The sequence below is a fragment of the Aquarana catesbeiana genome, linkage group LG11 (genome assembly GCF_042186555.1).
Source record: "Aquarana catesbeiana isolate 2022-GZ linkage group LG11, ASM4218655v1, whole genome shotgun sequence".
In the NCBI taxonomy this organism is placed as follows: domain Eukaryota; kingdom Metazoa; phylum Chordata; class Amphibia; order Anura; family Ranidae; genus Aquarana; species Aquarana catesbeiana.
In genome coordinates, this window is record NC_133334.1 from 106,778,158 (window position 1) to 106,800,560 (window position 22,403).

Here is a 22,403-nt window from a genome sequence, read left to right on the forward strand (position 1 = left end):
TTCAAAACAGCATCAATTCTTTTAGGTATACTTGCAATTTTTGAAGAAGCTCAACAGTAGGTTGTTCCAAACATTTTGGAGAATTAACCACATATATTTTGTGGATGTAGGTTGCCTCAAATCCTTCTGTCTCTTTATGTAATCCCAGACAGACTCGATGATTTTGAAATCAGGGCTCTCTGATGGCCAAACCATCACTTTCAAAACTGCTTGTTCTTCTTTACACTGAAGATAGTTCTTAATGCCATTGGCTATATGTTTGGGGTCCTTCTCTTGCTGCAGAATACATTTGGGGTCAATCACACACCTCCCTGATGCTATGAGATGATGGATAAGTATCTGCCTGTACTTCTCAGCATTAAGGACACCATTGATCCTGACCAAATCTTTAACTCCATTTGCAGAAATGCAACCCCATATTTTCAAGGAACATCCACCATGCTTTACTCTTTTCCGCAGACACTCATTATTGTACTGCTCTCCAGTGAACAAACTGTCTTCTACTACAGACAAATATTTCAAAATTTGACTCATCAGTCCAGAGTACCTGCTGCCATTTTTCTGCACCCCAGTTCCTATGTTTTTGTGCATAGTTTAGTTGCTTAACCTTGTTTCCACGTTGGAGGTTTGGCTTTTTGGCTGAAATTCATTCATGAAGACCACTTATGACCAGACTTCTATGGACAGTAGATGGGTGTACCAGTCCCACTGGTTTCCACCAGCTCTGTGTTGATGTTATGGCTGGAAATCTTCTGATGTTGAAGGGAAGTAAGCATGATCTGTCTTTTATCTGCTGCAATAAAACTCCTTGGCTGACCACTGCATCTACAGTCCTCAACGTTGCCCGTATCTCCAATAGTGCGTCAACAGCACATCTTGAAACCCTAGTCTGCTTTGATATCTTTGCCTGGGAGAGACCTTGCTGATGCAGCATAAGTGCCTTGTGTCTTGTTGTTGTGCTCAGTATTGCCAAGTGTATGACCTGTGACATGAAACAGTCTTCCACAACCTCACCTTAGTAACAGAGCTTGGCTGTTCCTCATCCAGTTTTAAGCCTCCTACACAACTGTTTCTGTCAATGACTGTTTTAGGCTGGGTTCACACTGGTGCGACACGACAGCCGTCCTACTTTGGATCCGACTTTGCCCTGCGACATGAAGCCGGCATGTGTCCGACTTTCAATGAACGGGGATCCGACTTGGATCCCCGCCAATGCCCGGCACTGTGTTTGGTATGAATCTTTAGGGGGAACTCCGCGCCAAATTTTAAATAAAAAACCGGCATGGGTTCCCCCTCCAGGAGCATACCAGGCCCTTGGGTCTGGTATGGACCTTGAGGGGAACCCCCTACGCCGATAAAAACGGCGTGGGGGTCCCCCCCAATCCATACCAGACCCTTATCCGAGCACGCAGCCCGGCCGGACAGGAATGGGGGTGGGGACGAGCGAGCGCCCCCCCCCTCCTGAACCGTACCAGGCCGCATGCCCTCAACATGGGGGGTTGGTGCCTTGGGGGAGGGGGCGCGCTGCGGCCCCCCACCCCAAAGCACCTTGTCCCCATGTTGATGAGGACAAGGGCCTCTTCCCGACAACCCTGGCCGTTGGTTGTCGGGGTCTGCGGGCGGAGGGCTTATCGGAATCCAGGAGCCCCCTTTAATAAGGGGGCCCCCAGATCCCGGCCCCCCACCCTATGTGAATGAGTATGGGGTACATGGTACCCCTACCCATTCACCTAGGGAAGTGTCAATAAAAAAAACCACAGTACACAGGTTTCAAAATTAATTTATTGGGCAGCTCCGGTATCTTCTTCCGACTTCTCCCGGTGTTCCGCCTCTTCTCCCGGGCCCCGCCGCTATCTTCTTCCAGCTCTATTGCCAGCGAGGGGCCCGCTCTGCTGCCGCTGTCTTGTCGCCGCTGTCTTGCTGCTTCTTCTCTTCATCTCTTCTTCCGATGTTGATACGACGCTCTCCCCGGCTGGAATGCTCTCTGTGCGCTCTGCTCTGACTTATATAGGCGGTGACCCCGCCCCCTTATGCCATCACAGTCTCTGGGCATGCTGGGACTGTGACGGCATAAGGGGGCGTGGTCATCGGGTGATGACCACGCCCCCTAAAACGTCACAGTCCCAGCATGCCCAGAGACTGTGACGGCATAAGGGGGCGGGGTCACCGCCTATATAAGTCAGAGCAGAGCGCACAGAGAGCATTCCAGCCGGGGAGAGCGTCGTGTCAACATCGGAAGAAGAGATGAAGAGAAGAAGCGGCGAGACAGCGGCGACAAGACAGCGGCAGCAGACCGGGCCCCTCGCTGGCAATAGAGCTGGAAGAAGATAGCGGCGGGGCCCGGGAGAAGAGGCGGAACACCGGGAGAAGTCGGAAGAAGATACCGGAGCTGCCCAATAAATTAATTTTGAAACCTGTGTACTGTGGTTTTTTTTATTGACACTTCCCTAGGTGAATGGGTAGGGGTACCATGTACCCCATACTCATTCACATAGGGTGGGGGGCCGGGATCTGGGGGCCCCTTATTAAAGGGGGCTCCTGGATTCCGATAAGCCCTCCGCCCGCAGACCCCGACAACCAACGGCCAGGGTTGTCGGGAAGAGGCCCTTGTCCTCATCAACATGGGGACAAGGTGCTTTGGGGTGGGGGGCCGCATCGCGCCCCCTCCCCCAAGGCACCAACCCCCCATGTTGAGGGCATGCGGCCTGGTACGGTTCAGGAGGGGGGGCGCTCGCTCGTCCCCACCCCCATTCCTGTCCGGCCGGGCTGCGTGCTCGGATAAGGGTCTGGTATGGATTGGGGGGGACCCCACGCCGTTTTTATCGGCGTAGGGGGTTCCCCTCAAGGTCCATACCAGACCCAAGGGCCTGGTATGCTCTTGGAGGGGGAACCCATGCCAGTTTTTTATTTAAAATTTGGCGCGGAGTTCCCCCTCAAGAACATCTGAGCACAAGTCGCGTGCCGAAGTCGGATCATGCAAGACGGCAATCCGACTTTGATCCGACTTCAATGATAGTCAATAGGCTGAAGTAGGATCAAAGTCGGACCAAAGTAGTACAGGGAGCATTTCTAAAGTCGGAACGACTTGTGTCGGACCAGTTAGGACGGCTCCCATAGGGAAACATTAAATTTCACACGTCATGCGACATGAGCTCCCAATGTCGGAGCGTTTGTCGGACCAGTGTGAACCCAGCCTTAACCTACATATGAAAATGATGATCATTAGCAGCTGCTTGGTATAATTGGTTAATTATACACCTGACGCGAATCCTACAAAATCCATAACTTTGTGCGAGTGTAAGAACTGATGCTGGTTTGAAGCCAAAAAGGTAGTCACACCAAATATTGATTTGATTTAGATTTTTCTTCTCTTTGTTCACTTTGCATTTTGTAAATTGATAAAAAATAAACAATTAAAAAATATATTTTTGAAAGCATTCTTACATTACAGCATTTCCTCACACCTGCCCTACACTTCTGCACAGTACTGTATATCAGAATGGTTATGGTACATGGTTTGCATAATGCCGAGATTTGTATATCTACTGTAAGACACTCTGATTGGAAACATTTAGAATCCCCAACCTTCTGAAAAGTAGGATTTAGTGTTCTTTAAATACCAAGGTTTCAGTTGGTAGAGGACTTTACTCAGTAGGGTAGCTGAGGGTACTCCATCATTACTAGGATAAAAAACAAAAGCCATAGGTAGCCAGGCAAACTTATACTTTCCAGGGTCACTTTCACTGTTACACTAGACAATCCACTGGCTGTCTAATGCTGGCCATAAGCTAGGTAAATTTGTGGCCATTTGGTGGCTTTCTATCAGCTTCCAACCACAATCTTTTCTTATTTTTAATCAAGCAAATGGGGCAGAAAGTGATCAAATGAAAAGGCATTTTTTGGTAATTTTGGGCCAACTTTTAATATTTGGATTTCTGAAACTTGGTAATGTTTGTTTTTGAAACATTGCAACCTTCCCAGAATTCCTGAAACAATCCCAGTTTCCAAATATTAGCTAAGAAAAAGAATAAAGGGAATGAATGGCCTCACAGAACAGTATTAAATATATAAAGATATATAAAATGTACCATCATCGAAATTTACTTAGAATAGATGTTTGGGATTCTGGACCCATTCTCACGCGTATTTTTTTCATATTTGAGGACCAACATTATCTGCAAACACAAGGCGTGGCAATGGGCACGTCATGTGCTCCATCATACGCAAACGTGTTCCTTGGAGCCTGGAAGAGATATATCTTTTCTAATGACCAAGTATAAAATTGATGCGCTTTAAATAAATAGTGCACAATATGCTGCTGCGACTAAGCTTAAATCCAGGAATAAAAAATGCATACATGTGAATAAAATAAATACATAATTATGGTGCTAATACATGTGTTAAAATTGCCAAAAAAAAAAAAAAAAAAAAAAAAAGAATTGCCAAAAAAAAAAAAATCTTCAAATTGGTGATGTGACGGTTAGTATAAATAAAATAATAATGACACTCTGAGTACAATGTCCAGGCAGAGATAAATAGTGGGAGAAAGTAAAAATAATTAAACAGTTCCTTCCCTTAATCCAGATTGATTGACTCACTGGGTTAGATCGTTTGTATCAGGATATTTAGTTTTTCTTGCATCCCACTTCAACAATTATACTGCTGGTGATTCGGCTCTCAGGATAAAGGTTTTATGCAAAGCAAGCAAAGAAAAAATAGATCATTGTGCAGTGAACTTACTAGATAGTACATAAGCAAAACAGAGACAAGAGATACACTCACAAACTCCCGGTCTATTAGAAGCATTCAAATAAGCAGATTGCAGTCAGCCGCTATGGACGAGGTTTCCCATAGAGAAACAGCTGCTGTTAACCTTCAGGTGTATTGCAGCACTGAACGTCCTAAGCTCCTCCCACGCGTTACATCACTGACACGTGACTTTTTCAAAAAAAGTCACGTGTCAGTGATGTAACGCGTGGGAGGAGCTTAGGACGTTCAGTGCTGCAATACACCTGAAGGTTAACAGCAGCTGTTTCTCTATGGGAAACCTCGTCCACAGCGGCTGACTGCAATCTGCTTATTTGAATGCTTCTAATAGACCGGGAGTTTGTGAGTGTATCTCTTGTCTCTGTTTTGCTTATGTACTATCTAGTAAGTTCACTGCACAATGATCTATTTTTTCTTTGCTTGCTTTGCATAAAACCTTTATCCTGAGAGCCGAATCACCAGCAGTATAATTGTTGAAGTGGGATGCAAGAAAAACTAAATATCCTGATACAAACGATCTAACCCAGTGAGTCAATCAATCTGGATTAAGGGAAGGAACTGTTTAATTATTTTTACTTTCTCCCACTATTTATCTCTGCCTGGACATTGTACTCAGAGTGTCATTATTATTTTATTTATACTAACCGTCACATCACCAATTTGAAGATTTTTTTTTTGGCATTTTTGTTTTTTGTTTTTTTTTTGGCAATTCTTTTTTTTTTTTTGGCAATTTTAACACATGTATTAGCACCATAATTATGTATTTATTTTATTCACATGTATGCATTTTTTATTCCTGGATTTAAGCTTAGTCGCAGCAGCATATTGTGCACTATTTATTTAAAGCGCATCAATTTTATACTTAGTACTATTTGTTTGGTTATCTGATCACCCTATATTGATAGCAGCTTTAATTTACTGATTTTTTTATAGCACTAACTATATTGGTATATATATATTTTTAAGCACAATTTATTTATATCACACATATCTATCCACATCAGCGCTTGGTTTTTATTCATTTTTCTAATGACCAGTTTCCATTTTTTCTAGAGTCGGTACTCTGCTGGTTCAGATTCATCGACGATTTGTTTGTGGTCTGGACTGGCTCACCATCTCTACTAAAACAATTTGTCGAGGCCGTTAATATTAACACCATGAATTTACGTTTCACGGTTAGCTTTGACAATACACAGATCCCATTCCTTGATCTGTTGATTGTCAAGAATCCGATGGGACATTGGGGACCAATCTTTATCACAAACCAACAGCTGGCAACACCTGGTTGCACGCCCACCCCAAAGCTCTCGTGTGCAGTATTCCAAATGCACAGTATCTGCGACTGCGTCGTAACTGCGCACGCGAGGAGGAGTTTTATACACAATCAGCCGTTCTGCGTGAACGACTCCTTTTGAGGGGCTACTCCAGGACCAGGATCTTAGAAGAGCCTTCAATAAGGCATCAGGCTGTACAAGAACCTCTCTGCTTTACCCCTCTCCATGTATCTCAAATACCAACACAGTAAAAATGATTACTCAGTACATTATGAGCAATTTAGAAACATCATTTTAAAGCATTGGCATCTTTCACTGATCATCATATTCTTAAACATCATGTACCCGATACACCTGAATTGGTCTTTCGTAGGGCTAAATCTTTAAGAGACCGTTTAACCAGTAGCCACTATAAACCTCATATTAGTGGCACTTGTCAACCTAGTGGCACCATTCCATGTGGCCAATGTTCTCTTTGCCCATGGATACTCACATGCACTTCTTTTGAGCTTCCTAATGGAGAGATCTTTATTCCACATACGTCTGCCCACTGCGGCACTACTGGGATTATATATCTTATGCTTTGTACCTGTAAAGCGGTTTATGTTGGCAAAACAATCAGGGAGTTCAGACAGAGAGTCGGTGACCATGTGTATTACTCAACTAATGGTAAACTCATCACTGTTGGATGCCATATAGGCTTGTACCATAAATATGACCCTAAAGCTGTCGGGTTACTGGCATTGGAAGTGAGACCCCCTGATGCCAAGGGAGGAGACCGAGATAAGATGTTATTACAAAGGGAAGCTCTCTGGATAGAAAGGCTTAATGCCACTGTTCCAACTGGCTTAAACTAAGTCAATTCCTTTAAGTCCCTTCTTGAAATCATCTGGTGACCAACTCTCTTTTGTCGGATGCTCCATCCTGTCATTTTAAAGTTGGAGACCTTAACTGCTTGTTTATCTGTATTGCCTCGTCCATTACAATCCAGCCATGCATTATACCCATCTTTGTTTGCTTTATCTATGGGCCATTAATATTGAGAAATATTTAATCCTCTTCGTTTTGAAACCTCTTTATTACCATTATGTATTACCTGTAAAAAATGTTCAGTGGATATCTTCATACATACATATATGTTATTTATATTGTATTTGTATTGGTATTATCTAAATTGTTATTTAATGTAATTGTGCTCCTCTCCCCTGTTGTTTCAGTGGCTTGCAATCGGTATCAGCCTCCCGAGTGTTGTCCCCATGTGGCAATTGGTAGGTTCCCTGGCGACCAGAAGGCCTCCCCTACCTGGGGTGGTTCATCTGGTTGCTTGTACACGCCTCAGCCGGGGCCCCTTCTAGAGGCCTTTGGGCCTATGCGCAGGCACATGCGTGCGATTCACTCGCGCACGCACGCTGCCTGGGCTCTGCCCAGTGGCTTCGCGGTACGTGCGCATGCGTGTGCGCGATATACTCTGCCCAGTGGCTTTGGGGCTTGTTGACCCTTGACCCTGTGACGCTATTGGACACCGATCTCGGTGCCGCCAGTACATCATGGGGTTGAAAGATATTTATAGCGGGCATGTCCCGCTGATCCCACAGGCTGGCGTGGGACCTGGAGAAGTCTCTGACCATTTGTCATTATAAGTAAGTTTATTTACATCACTTACTAAACGGTTGTTTGTTGACCGCACTCCCCCGATTTAGGACTGTGGTCTGGTAGGCACTATTATAATATTATACTGAATACATGTACCATATTATTATTTTTATAGAGGCTGCACCCTACCTCCAAACACCATGACACTTTATACTGCATACGCTCTGTGCAATTAGTGTCATGTTTACTCCATTCTTTGATCCACACATATTCATGTTGATCTAAGCGGGATTTCACCTCTGGGCCCCTCATACTAATACCCATATTGTCAAGGTAACTATAAACCCCTTCCACTTCCGTACCCTGTTCGGCTGCACCTTCATGTTCACTTCTTTGCACTTTTTTTCTCTTTTTGATTGGATGCAGATTTTCTCACTTTCACATTATCGATATTTTGGTTCACACATTTAATATTTTTCACGCCTAACCTTGGTACACAATCGGTTTCTTCTTTGTTCATCGGGATCCACAGAATTTTCACTCCCCCTTCCTCCCCACCCCCCGGTCACCATTCCTCTTCCCTTCATCTTTGTCCTTTCCTGTTTTTGTTTTGCCACTTTTGTTTTTTTTTACCTTTCTCCTTTTTTCTCCTCTTCTTCTCTTTCTTTCAACCCCCCTTTTCTCTGCTCTTGTTTCCCCCCCTCCCCCCCTCGCTCCCTGTTTTTTCTTCATCCCCCCATCACATCTCACTGTTCATTATTCATTTCTTCACTGTGATCTTTGTCCCTCTTCGCACTTGCACATTTTTCAATTACACTGGGCATTTACCTGATAATATATCTTATACCATTTTATCCAGACGCTAGCTCTTTGGTGGTTTTATACATATCCTTCCCAATCGCCGCGGGAGGCTCTGCCGGGTGCATCATATGCCTTGCATACACTGAGGCATGGGTAAGCAGCCCTTTAAATTTGACATAACCTCCTCTATCCTTTTCCCCATTATACGATTTTGTAACATCCTTTACATGGAATTTCTATATATTGTATTTTTATTTATCCACAGATGCATTTCCTGATGAAGTGGCAAACCCGCAAAACTAGTTGAAATACCATGTCATCTGTGTGTTCTTTTAGCACCCTTTTTTTGTCTTTATACTTTGTATCAATAAATTTTTTAAATTTTTATATTTGTTTTGTATTTCTGAAGTATATTTTTGTCCACTTGTACTGAGATAGTCCGCCTCCCTTCCTTGGTGAGTCTGGGGTGGGGTCCAGACTCCCAAACATCTATTCTAAAAAAAAGAATAAACTATTACGCAGACTGGGACCCCAACCATCATTGAACGAGGCACATTACCACAACCTTACCAAAGATGAACACCTTGCCCTAAAAACTTTGGAGGAAAATTCTGACATTGTCATCAAATCAGCTGATAAGGGCAGATGCGTAGTTGTTCTCAATAGTGCCGACTATCTGCAAGAAGCCTACAGGCTGTTGTCAGATACCAGCACCTACACTAAATTACCTAAAGATCCCTCAGACCAATTCATTGCTGAATTCAACCTCCTCGTCAACCAAGGCAGATCTGATGAAATTATCAATATCAATAGAAAAAGAGAAAGCTTTCTTCTTAAAGGAATTTTACCAAATTCCGTATATTTATTACCTACCCAAAATTTACAAAATAAAAACAATGCAGTGCCCGGGGAGACCCATAGTACCTCTATAGGTAGCATAACCTATGGGTTCTTTCAATATATAGACAACTTTCTCCAACCCTTAGTGCAGGAGCTACCCTCTTATATCTGGATTCCTCCTTTCTTTTTGATATTCTGACCAATTACACATGGGAACCCTCCTACAGCTGGCTGTCACTAGATGTCAGTTCTCTCTACAGATCCATCCCACATAACATAGGTCTCAAAGCTGTAGAATTCTTCCTTTTCCACCACTCCCATATCAACCAAACAAGCTAGCTTCATTTTAGAGGCCACCCAATTCTGTTTAGAGCACAACTTTTTCACTTTTGATGGCCAATTCTATTTGCAGACCAAGGGCACAGCCATGGGTGCTAGCTTTACACTACGCTATGCCAGTCTCACGATGGGAATGTGGGAACACCAATACATCCACCGCCATAATCCATTTGCCTACTATATAATATTTTTTGGGTGGTACATTGTTGAGATCATTATCATATGGGATGGCCCCCTTTCCATCCTTACAGATTTTGTAAGTCACAGTAACAATAATGAATATGGCCTATCATTTACTTATGTTAGTGACACCCAATCCTTGGTGTTCCTAGATCTTACTTTAAGTAATTTCGGTTACAACATCTTATCCAAAAACCATTTTAAACCCACTGCAGGAAATTCTTATGTCCACTCTAATGCCCTGTACACATGATAGGATTTTCCGAAGGAAAATGTGTGATAGGACCTTGTTGTCGGAAATTCCGACTGTGTGTAGGCTCAATCACACATTTTCCATATGAATTTCCGACACACAAAGTTTGAGAGCTTGCTATAAAATTTTCCGACAACAAAATCCGTTGTCGGAAATTCCGATTGTTTGTACACAAATCCGACGCACAAAGTGCCACGCATGCTCAGAATAAATTAAGAGACGAAAGCTATTGGCTACTGCCCCGTTTATAGTCCCGACGTACGTGTTTTACGTCACCACGTTCAGGACGATCGGATTTTCCGACAACTTTGTGTGACCGTGTGTATGCAAGACAAGTTTGAGCCAACATCCGTCGGAAAAAATCCATGGATTTTGTTGTTGGAATGTCCGATCAATGTCCGACCGTGTGTACAGGGCATAAGAGTTGTCACCACCCTAAGTGGAAAAAGAATATTCCCAGTAGTCAATTCCAGCGATTACGCTGGAATTGTACACTAGACATTATTGAAGAAGCTTTCACCCCACATCTGGTCAAACAGCATAGTAAAAAAATATTGAACAACGATCAGACTCCGATACGGCTTATCACACAGTATAACCCCAGCTTCCGATATATGGGAAACATTTAAAATACTGTATTTATCGGTGTATAACACACACTCTTTCCCCCTGAAAATAGAGGGCAATTCATGTGTGCGTCTGCCTACGTCCGTGTGTTCGCCTATATTTTTACCTCCCCCGGCTGCCTTGGAAAGGGGGGGCGAGCGCTGCCTGATTACAGAGCTGGGTTTTCCTGTTTACTCAGCACTCGTAGTCACACACAGTCCTGCCTCTTGGACCTGCTAGGATAGACATCACGGCATTGGACCAGTGTTCTGTCTATCATAAGAATCAGTCCAGGAGGTGGGACTGTATGTGACTGTGAGCGCCGAGTAAACAGGAGATCCCTTTGTGTAATCTGGCACTGATTAGGCTGCATTGATGGGCAATGATCAGGTTGCACTAATGGGCAATGGTGAGGCTGCAGATGGGCACTGATCAGGCTGCATTGATGGGCAATTGTGAGGCTGCATATGGGCACTGATCAGGCTGCATTAATGGGCAATGGTGAGGCTGCAGATGGGCACTGGTGAGGCTGCAGATGGGCACTGGTGAGGCTGCATTGATGGGCACTGACCCTTATTTTGCCTCTTTATTTAAAATGTATGTTTTTTTTTCCTGAAACTTCCCTCTTAAAATTAAGGTGCAAGTTAAACGCCGATAAATACGGTAAACATTGGAATGTCTTGCAGCAGGACACCATACTAGGTCCCCTGATTCCCAACAAACCCATGTTTACATACCGGAGAGCCCGCAATTTGAAAAGTCGTATTGCTCCGAGCAAGCTAGTACTGTCAAAAAATAAAAACGCTACTGAGTCCCTACATTTCCTCTATAATCTGGTAGGCATGTTCCAATGCCAAAAACCCTAGTGCTTAACATGTCAATTTGTTGACCATCAGAAAAAATCCCTGCAGGTGAATGGAAAAAGTTATTCTATTTCCCAATTTTTTTCTGTTCAACTGAGTTTGTTATTTATTGCTTAAAATGTCCATGAGGGTTACTGTATGTTGGACGTACTATTAGAGCACTCAGAGCTAGGTTCGGCGAACACCGTCGAGCCAATGAACAAGGCTCTACCAACTACTGTGTACCCAAGGCAGAACGGTTCAAAAAGCTATGTGAACGTTAAACCTTCTGGATTTTTACCTTAAACACTCTCAGCCCCCATGGCCTCAATGGAGAACTAGAACTAAATACAGTAATCTAACCTCCCACTGGCACCTCACTCCGTCCTGATCTCATTTAAACTTTACCATTTCCTTATGGGTTGCTTCTGACAGCCTCCCATACCACACAAAAGTAAATTAACTGTAAACTCCATATCACCATTATGCAAAATAGCATCTCCCACTTATTTTACATGAAGTTTCCCATTGTACCGCAATCTGACAAAAATCTGATACCCCACTTAATTTTTTTTTGCTGTACTTGACTGTTCCGCATGAATTTTTTTTTGGCTGCACTTGACTTCCACACACCATATGAGCATTCCCACTATTTCAACTGTAATTTAGAAACAGGTTTCCACTGATCCACAACTAGTTCATTATATATGTTGCACTTGACTGTTCCGCACACTATCATATAGCTGTTTATTGATTGCAATTTTTGCCATCTAAGCATGGATACATTCATAAGCCCAATCATAAGTCTGACCTATTTAGTATCTAATCATCATTAGAATATGTATTTTACTTTTAACTATCTATTTACATTTTATTTCTTAGTTTTGAGTATGGGCAGTATTGGTCACTCTAGGGTCAATTAACATTAACCTTATGTATTCCCTAGACACATGTGGTGTCTAGCACTATTTTTTGGTTAAACAAGAGTTAATAGTACTGGCCTCCTACTCCCACCCCCTCCCACTCTTCACAGTATATAAAGACTGGTTCTTTGGCCAATCTTGGCCAAGAGATTCTATTGACTGCCCTGAAACATGTAGCCACATCCCCTCTACTTCCTGTCATCACTCAACCAAAAGAGGTGTTGTTTGGAGCCGCAGCCATCTTGCCACTTCTGGAAGCTGCTGATGCTTATGTTCCAGCCTGAAGCCTGACAGCTGTACTTCCACCAGGAACTTTGCTTCAACTAGCCACATGCTCGCAGAGCTCTGCAGCCTCTCAGTGCTCTTATGGAGGTCTATATGGGTTTATGACAAGCCTTGATCCACTTTTATCTAGTGAGTGCATTTTTATTGTCTTTTATACTTTTTTAATAAATTGCTACACCTAGATGGAGGCCCCCTTTTGTGTTTTTTCCAAATGTTATCTGCCTGTGTGTGACCAATTAAATAAATATGTCATAGACTGCAATATGATCACAATGGCCCATGAAAATGCCAGATTCATCCTGTGACAAACAGCCTGGCTGTGTACTCACTTTTTATATTCCAGGTAATGCTCAGCGATGTGCTGGTCCCACAACAGCTTGGGCTTGTGATCCTTCAATATCTCTATGTACCTGTGGATCAAACCAAATTTAAGGTTAAATTAAAACACAGCTAGAGTATGATATATGTTACGGTGTATGCCGCACACAATCTGAAATCTCTGCTCAATAGCCAGAAGCTGTCTTTTGTAAAGTTCCCTGCTGCAAACTGCAGTGGAAATTACAAAGTAAAACCAGAGAAAATGCCATTAATCTTTACAGAAAATGTCATCCTCTGACACAAAGATTGCAAAAGTTAAATATTAATCTAAGAATTCATGTGAGCTAATAATGTGCACCATTTTTTATCTTATTAAACCATGCCTTTATCCAGCAGAAGAAAGTCTTATTTACAACTTTACTTGAAATTCAATTCATGTTTCTATGATCACATTGTCAGACATACAGCTTAGAGCCATATTAGGTATGCCGCTTTTTCTTGATTCTGACGCATAGGTGGCAAGAACATCCACATCCTTTCTGAAACAATATGTCATTATGCACAACAGTCATTTGTCTTCAGACCACTGGGACCATTACTTATGTTACCATTTCATTTGATTGTAGTACCATACATGTTCATCAGATGTATAAAGAAGACTGTAGAGAGTGTACATTGTACATTATACAAGATCTAAAAATAGGTACCACACTAGAACAATCTCTACTCAAGATCTAGAAAACTATGACTCGAGGAGCAGTGTGCACTGGTTGTTTGACTATATCCATATTAAATAACATGCAGCATGAAAGGGTATGTTATTGCTGAAACATTATTTAATAAAATAAGTTATTAAGTCTAATTGTAGCTTAAGAAAACTCAGTTCCAATTTCATGTGTGGTTTTATGACTGAATGGTAAAACTATTGTCAATAAATGTGTATACTGTTATACTGGAGTATGGAGAATTTCCCTGTGGGGTTTTGTATTGCAGTAAATAATTCAAAATAGTTTATTACAAAAAATATTGTACAGGATAACAAATGTCAGTCAAGACATGAGCTTTGTAATCAAAACTGGAAGACATACATAATATACATTTTGTACAGTGTTGAATCAGTGCAATGTTACATCAATACAATGATCATTATAAAAAAAGCATGATATCTGTAGAACATCATGTACGAATCGCTCCAACGCGTTTCAACCACATATAGTACAGATCTTTAGGGGGAAATCATAGCTTCCAGAGTTTATGCCCATGATTGGTGCCCAATGATCCAGACCACACTGCAAGGCCAAAGGCGCCTACATAACAGAAGAACAGGTACTCACCAGGCTGGACTGGAGACCTACAGGAGGCCGTGTTTGTTTCAGAAGCCGGGGAGGCAAGTGGGAAGGAGGAGAGAGAAAAGAGGGAGAGGGGGAGCAAGCCCGACAGGAACGGGCACCAACTGAGCGTCACCAACAGGTCCCTGGGCCCAGATACAATCCCAAAGCACTGTCAAAGATTAAATATTAAATCCTATTAATAATTTTATCAATCATAAAGAAAAAGACCTATAAACTAAGAAACTAGTGCTATCAAACCAGTGCCAGTGAAAAAAAAAATGTATATATATATATATCTTAAGAAAGTGAATGGTGGACCAATGCCTGAGAAATGCAAGACTGTCCATCCCACTTTTTTTTCCCCTCACTCATTTAGTTCCTCACTCATTCATGATGGTCTCCTTCTTTATATGTCCCCTTTTTAAAACAATTTTCTCGCTTTTTATATGCTTTTAGGCATTCTTGTTTTCCCCATTCATTCTCTACTTTTTCTTCTTTATATTGTGTTTGTCCAGCACTTATCACTTTTGCTTCCATTCACGGACTCACTTTTAGTCCACACACCATCACCACCTTTCCTTCTTTGCTCCTTTCCCTACTTTCACCTAATTTCACTTCTTGGGTACTTTTCCCAGCACCCCCTATTTCTAATAATTTTCTGTACACTTTTCTCATCACCCACTTATTTGCCTTGTCTATCCATCACACTTGTTTTTTCAGCACTCTTGCATTTCTTAGGCATTGTTCCACCATTCACTTCCTTAAAATATATATACATCTTTTTTTTTTTTCACTGCCACTGGTTTGATAGCACTAGTTTCTTAGTTTATAGGTCTTTTTCTCTTTCTTTATGATTTATAAAATAATAAAAGGATTTAATATTTAATCTTTGACAGTGCTTTGGGATTGCATCTGGGCCCAGGGACCTGTTGGTGACGCCCGGTTGGTGCCCCTCCTTGTCGGGCTTGCTCCCCCTCCCCTTCCCCCCCCTTTTCCCTCTCCTCCTTCCCACTTGCCTCCTTGGCTTCTGTAACAAACACGGCCTCCTGTAGGTCTCCAGTCTAGCCTGGTGGGTACCTGTTCTGTGGTGTGGGCGCCTTTGGCTTTGCAGTGTGGTCTGGATCATTGGGCACCAATCATGGGCATAAACTCTGGAAGCTATGATTTCCCCCTAAAGATCTGTACTATATGTGGTTGAAACGCGTTGGAGCGATTCGTACATGATGTTCTACAGATATCATGCTTTTTTTAAAATGATCATTGTATTGATGTAACATTGCACTGATTTAACACTGTACAAAATGTATATTATTTATGTCTTCCAGCTTTGATTACAAAGCTCATGTCTTGACTGACATTTGTTATCCTGTACAATATTTTTTGTAATAAACAATTTTTTTATAAACTATTTTGAATTATTTGCTGCAATACAAAACCCCACAGGGAAATTCTCCATACTCTCCTCTATATCTCCATCGGGGCGTGCAGCTAACTCTTGCTCATTTACAGTATCATCTTTTTGTTTTATACTGTTATACTATTATGAAAGGCTACTTTCCCACTGCAGCGCCCGGCTGTTGGGGCTAAAGCGCCGCTCGTCTTTGCGTTGCTTTTCGGCCGCTAGCGGGGCACTTTTAACCCCAAAGAAGGGGTTACAAGCGCCCATGTTGCGGCCCTTCCGAAGTGCTTTTCAAGCTACAAGATGCTTCTACCATTGAGCTGAATTCCCCACAGTTGCAGCTGGGGCTCTTTCTCAAAGTATGTCTTGCTGATACAACTCCACCTAAAAACGGAAACACTGCTATCTGCTTTTGCTTGTGTCTGTGTAATAATGCTGATATGTTATTTTTGCATAACCATCTGTAGACCTGTCCACATTGCAATGCTTTAATTTCTCCCTTGTCTTACCCAAAATTGGTGCACTCTTGCTAGTCTGTTTCTGATGTGAGAATTTTGCTCTGTTTATCCAACTAACTTTTATTACCTCCTGATTAGATAATTGGAATGCACCCACCCCCATCAGTATAAATCTAAGCATCTTTTGGGGGAGGCATTTGCAGGGGACACATTTACAGCTGGGGCTCTTTCTCAAAGTGGGGGTATTTCTATAAGTGGGAGCACTTCTGACTCTGCACTTTAGAAAATGAACAATGGAAAATACTTGAAAAACACAACACAGACTACAGGTGACCTTGTTTACCCCTTCAGCTCATTCTCCTTGCAACATGCACTCTCTGCCACTCCTTCTGACAGCTTTGTCCTCTTTCCTTAAACTAACTCTCCTTCACCCCTCTTCTCCACCCCACAGCTTATATATATCACCCTCACTTCTGTCCTCTCCTCATTACTGCACTCACTAACTCCTGCTAATTCTAAATCCACACTCACAAAAAAACTCCAGGACACTGTGACATGTCCCTTCATATAAATCGCACTACCACATTACCTCCCTCACCCTTCTACTTCTCCTTACCTCTGGAGATATATCCCCAAACCCTGGGCCTCCATTTAACTGTATTCAACGCACCCATTACTCAGCACCCTCTGGCTGCAACCGCAATACAAACAATTTAGTTCCCATTCTCTTCTTCCCAAGACCAGACTCCCTTTCTCTTGCGTCCTTTGGAACGCCCGCTCTGTCTGTAACAAACTCACCTCTTTCCATGACCCCTTTATCGCTAACTCTTTTAACCTACTCGCCATTACCGAAACCTTGCTTCATGAATCCGACACTGCATCTTCTGCTGCCCTATCCCATGGTGGTCTTCTCTGGACTCACTCTCCCAGATCCAGTGGATGTAAGGGAGGGGGTGTCTGAATCCTTCTAGCCTCATATAGCACCTTTCGGGTACTTCACCCACCTCCCTCTCTGTCACTCTCCTCATTTGAGGCACACTGCATTCGTCTTTTCTCTCCAGTTTCTCTAAGAATTGCTGTGATCTACCGGCCCCCTGGCCAAGTATCAACCTTTCTTGATGACTTCTCTGCCTGGCTACCCTACTTTCTCTCTTCTGAAATCCCAACATTCATTCTCGGTGACTTCAACATCCCTATTATTACTAACACTCCTTGGACTGGAAGCAATGGATACGCGCGTCTACTCACTCTGAAGGCAATATCCTTGACCTTGTTTTCTCACAGCTATGCACTCCGTGCAACCTCTCCATTCCAACTATCCATTCCCTCTCTCTGATCACTACCTTATTAGTTTCATTCTTTCCCTCTTCTCCACCTCCTCTCCCTCCAACCGCCTAACAGTTAGCCGTAGAAACCTACAACATCTCAACCCTTCTCTTCTCTACTCTGCTACCGTCCACCCCTATGACAAAATCTCACCCCTATCCTGCACTGACCTAACCACTTCTGTCTACAACGCTTCACTTCTAACCTCACTGGACACACTGGTCCCCCTTACAACACACAGAATCAGGCCCGACCCCTTCAACCTTGGCAAACAGATGACACTAGAAGTCTGAAAAAACATAGCCATGCTCATGAGCACCTGTGGCGTAAGACTAAGTCTCAGAAAGATTTCAACCAATATAAATCTGCCCTCCAAACTTACAATTCCTGCCTCCTCCCTGCCAAGCAGACCTATTTCATCACTCTCATTAACAACTTATCATCCCGTCCCCAGCAAACTCTTCTCTACCTTCAACTCTCTACTTCGTCCTCCACTGCCTCCACCCACTAACTCACTCACTGCCCAGGAGATCGCAAATCACTTCAAACAGAAGATTGATACAATTTGCGAGGAGATCTCTGGCTGTTCAGATACCCTCCACGCTTTACACTTCATGCCCACAGGTACAAAACTACTTTCTCCTTTCAACCTCACCACTATAGACCAGGTTGCTAAACTACTTGCTAATGTCCAGCTAACCACCTGCCCTCTGCATCCTGTTCCCTCACAAATTCTACGTTCACCCTCTGTCTCTGTTCTACACTCTCTAACCCACATCTTCAATCTCTCTCTCTCTTCTGGCATCTTCCCCAACTCTCTAAAACATGCACTAGTCAACCCCATACTTAAAAAGCCCTCACTGGACCCAACCAAAACCAACGCCCCATCTCCTTGCTCCCCTTTTTATCTACAATGGACTGAGCGACCACCTTGCTGAGAATAGCATTCTTGATCCCCTTCAGTCTGGATTTTGCCCTTAACACTCCACAGAAACTGCTCTCCTAAAACTAACAAACGATCTACTAATGGCTTCTGTACTCCTACTCCTGGACCTTTCTACTGCCTTTTATATGGTTGACCACCCTCTCCTCCACAAAAAAACTCCACACTTTGGTCTTCATGACTGTACTCTTCGCTGGTTCTCTTCCTACTTATCCAACCGCACCTTTAGCGTTACTTATGATTCTAATTTACTAACAGATATACCAGTCTGGATGTCACGCCACTTCCTCAAACTCAATCTATCTAAAACCGAACTTATAATTTTTCCTCCCCCATGTGCCATTCCCCTGATCTCTCTGTCAAAATCGATGGCATAACTATAAGCCCATCCACGCATGCCAAGGTCCTAGGTGTAGTCCTGGGCTCTGAACTCTCCCATGTCCAATCACTGTCCAAATCTTGCTGCCTCAACCTCCGCAACATCTCCAAAATACTCCCCTTTCTAACCAATGACAAAACAAAGCTTTTAATTCACTCCCTAGTCATCTCTCACCTTGACTACTGCAACTCCCTTCTCATTGGCTTACCTCTACATAGTCTATCCCCCCCTTCAATGCATCATTAATGCTTTTGCCAGACTCATCCACCTTTCCAATCGCTCTGTGTCTGCTACACCTCCCTGTAAATCCCTCCACTGGCTTCCGCTCACCCAACAAATTAAATTCAAAATACTAACAACAACTTACAAAGCCATCCACAAATTAGCCCCCAGCTACATCACTAGCCTAGTCTTAAAATACTAGACATGTGCACACTGAAATATTTCATTTCGGAATTTCGTTTTCGTCCGAAAAATAAATTTAGTTACTCCCGAAATTCGTTTTTATCTATTTCATTTTTTGTTAAAAATTGCATTCGTCCAAAATCCAAATTAATTAAGGTCGAATCTGTCATTGAAGGCTTATGGTGTCTGTCGACTGTTCAAAGAAGATTCGACGAAGCAGCTAAACTGTACGTGTACATTTCCGGTCAAATTTTCCACCTACAAGCTAGCTCTAGTATAATTCTAATCTTGTACGACTAGTAATAATTATATTTATTAATTATTTTACTAGTCAACCAACATTAGAATTTATCTATAGCCTATGGGCGGATGCATTTGACTGGAAATGTACAATTGCAGCGTCGTACAGTTTAGTTGCTCCGTCAAATAATCTTAGAACTTTTGACTGATACCATAAACCAAAGATTCGGCGTTTGTATGTTTTTCGTTGCTTTGTCGAATCTTCGTCGTTCATGTTGAATGGTCTACTCTACCCCAACAGTCAGCCAACTTTCACATTCGTTTCTCAATCTCCAAGTGCAATGGCGGGCGTGGCATCCGACGTTGTGTCAGATATTGATATGGCATTATCGATATGGCATTATAATATAGAATCTATAATAATAACCCCCCCCCCCCCACAACACAGGTAGCCTCTGAGGCTATCACAACACTAGCAACACTAGTATCACTATCAAGTTCACAACACTAACACAATAGCAGCAGATTATTATGAAAAAGTTAAGTTGAACTGTAGCTTGCTTCACTATTGTTCTGCTGCTGTGCTTATGCTTAATTGCTAAATAATTCAGGTTCTCTGACAAATGGACCAGCTAGGATTGACTGTCTTCTGAAATTATTCAGTGTGTGTGTCTCTCTCTGCTAGCAAATCGTAAGTGAAAGTAAGTTGGCTGTACATGTGTACTTAGTTCTAGCTATTTTACTGCCCCTCCTCTTTGGTTACAATCAGCCAATAACATTCATAATCATCATTTTTATTTTACTTCCCCCACCCAATTCCAGCAGCGATCTTTTCTCTCTATGTCGAATCTTTTCTCTCTGTCGAATCTTTTCTCTCTATGTAGAATAATCTTGGACTAATAGAGTTAAGGTTAGGCACATTTGACCACAGGTTCGATAGACACAGATTGTTATTGTCAGCGTCATGTCGAATCTCCTATCTATATCAAACTGTTGTTGCAACGAAAATTAAAATAAAGCATTTGTTTATGTCGGATCTTTCAGTTTTCATATTCTGCACTTTTGTTATTGTTTGTTAAAACGATAACGAAAATACCTGAAATTCGGACGAAAACGAATGCACATGTCTACAAAATACCAACCTAATTGTGTTCTTCATTCCTCTCAAGACCTACTACTCTCTAGCTCTCTTGTCACCTCCTCCCATGCTCGCCTCCAGAACTTTTCCAGAGCCTCTCCATTCCTATAGAACTCCTTATCCCAATCTGCCTGATTATCTCCTACTCTATTAGCTTTTAGACGCTCCCAGGAAACACTCCTCTTCAGAGAAGCCTATCCTACCCCCACCTAACAACCGTATTTTCATTTTCTTCATCAGCTCATCCCCCACAGTTACCATTTTGTTTCAACTGACCCTCCCTCTTAGATTGTAAGCTCTAACAAGCAGGGCCCTCCGATTCTCCTGTATTGAATTGTATTGTAACTGTCTGCCTGAATGGTATAAAGCTCTGTGAAAACTGTTGGTGCTATATAAATTCTGTATAATAATAATATTACTAATAATAATATACACTCACTGGCCACTTTATTGGGTACACCTGTTCAATTGCTTGGTAACACAAATTGCTAATCAGGCAATTACATGGCAGCAACTCAATGCATTTAGGCATCTAGATGTGGTGAAGATGACTTGCTGAAATCAAACCAAGCATCAGAATGGGGAAGAAAGGGGATTTAGGTGACTTTGAACATGGCATGGTTGTTGGTGCCAGACGGGCTGGTCTGAGTATTTCAAAAACTGCTTATCTACTGGGATTTTCATGCACAACCATCTCTAGGGTTTAGAGAGAATGGTCCGAAAAAGAGAAAATATCCAGTGAGTGGCAGTTGTGTGGACGGAAATGCCTTGTTGATTTCAGAGGTCAGAGGTGAATGGGAAGACTGGTTTTAGATGATAGAAAGGCAACGGTAACTCAAATAACCACTCATTACAACCAAGGTATTCAGAATATCATCTCAGAATGCACAATACATCGAACCTTGAAGCAGATGGGCTACAACGGCAGAAGACCACATAGTGTGCCACTACTGTCAGCTAAGAATAGGAAACTGAGGCTACAATTCGCACAGGTCTACCAAAATTGGATAACAGAAGATTGGAAAAACGTTGCCTGGTCTGATGAGTCTCAATTTCAGTTGCAACATTAAGATGGTAGGGTCAGAATTTGGCAACATGAAAGCATGGACCCATCCTGCCTTGTTTTAACAGTTCAGGCTGGTGGTGTAATGGTGTGCGGGATATTTTCTTGCCACACTTTGGGCCCCTTTGTACCAACTGAGCATTGTTTAAACGCCATGGCTTACCAGAGTATTGTTGCTGACCACGTCCATCCTTTTATGACTACAGTGTACCCATCTTCTGATAGCCACTTCCAGGAGGTGCACCAGGTCACAAAGCTCAAATCATCTCAAACTGATTTCTTGAACATGACAATGAGTTCACCATACTCCAATGGCCTCCACAGTCACAAGATCTCAATCCAATAGATCACCATTGGGATGTGGTAGAATGGGAGATTTGCACCATGGATGTGCAGCCAACAAATCTGCAGCAACTGTGTGATGCTATCATGTCAATATGGACCAAAATCTCTGAGAAATGTTTCCAACACCTTGTTGAATCTATGCCAAAAGAATTAAGACAGTTCCGAAGACAAAAGGGGGTTCAACCCGGTACTAACAAGGTGTACCTAATAAAGTGGCTGGTGAGTGTGTATATACTGTATATAAACATACATACACACACACACACCCCATTTGTTATGTTAAATATAAAGGCTGTGGGGTCACTTTTTGTAGGCCAAATTAGGCTTTAACCTAGCCCCAAAACATCTTACAGTG

At 42.6% G+C, this 22,403-nt stretch overlaps 1 protein-coding gene across 5 annotated transcripts in view; it reads right to left on the minus strand.

Moving 5' to 3' along the window:
• Positions 1-22,403, minus strand: part of CHID1 (chitinase domain containing 1) — a 1,258,939-nt gene that overhangs the window by 17,122 nt on the left and 1,219,414 nt on the right. For all 5 annotated transcript variants that reach the window (XM_073604841.1, XM_073604840.1, XM_073604839.1 and 2 more), the window contains exon 11: positions 13,033-13,113. In XM_073604841.1, the coding sequence (XP_073460942.1) occupies positions 13,033-13,113 (81 nt within the window). The remainder of the gene's footprint in view (positions 1-13,032; positions 13,114-22,403) is intronic.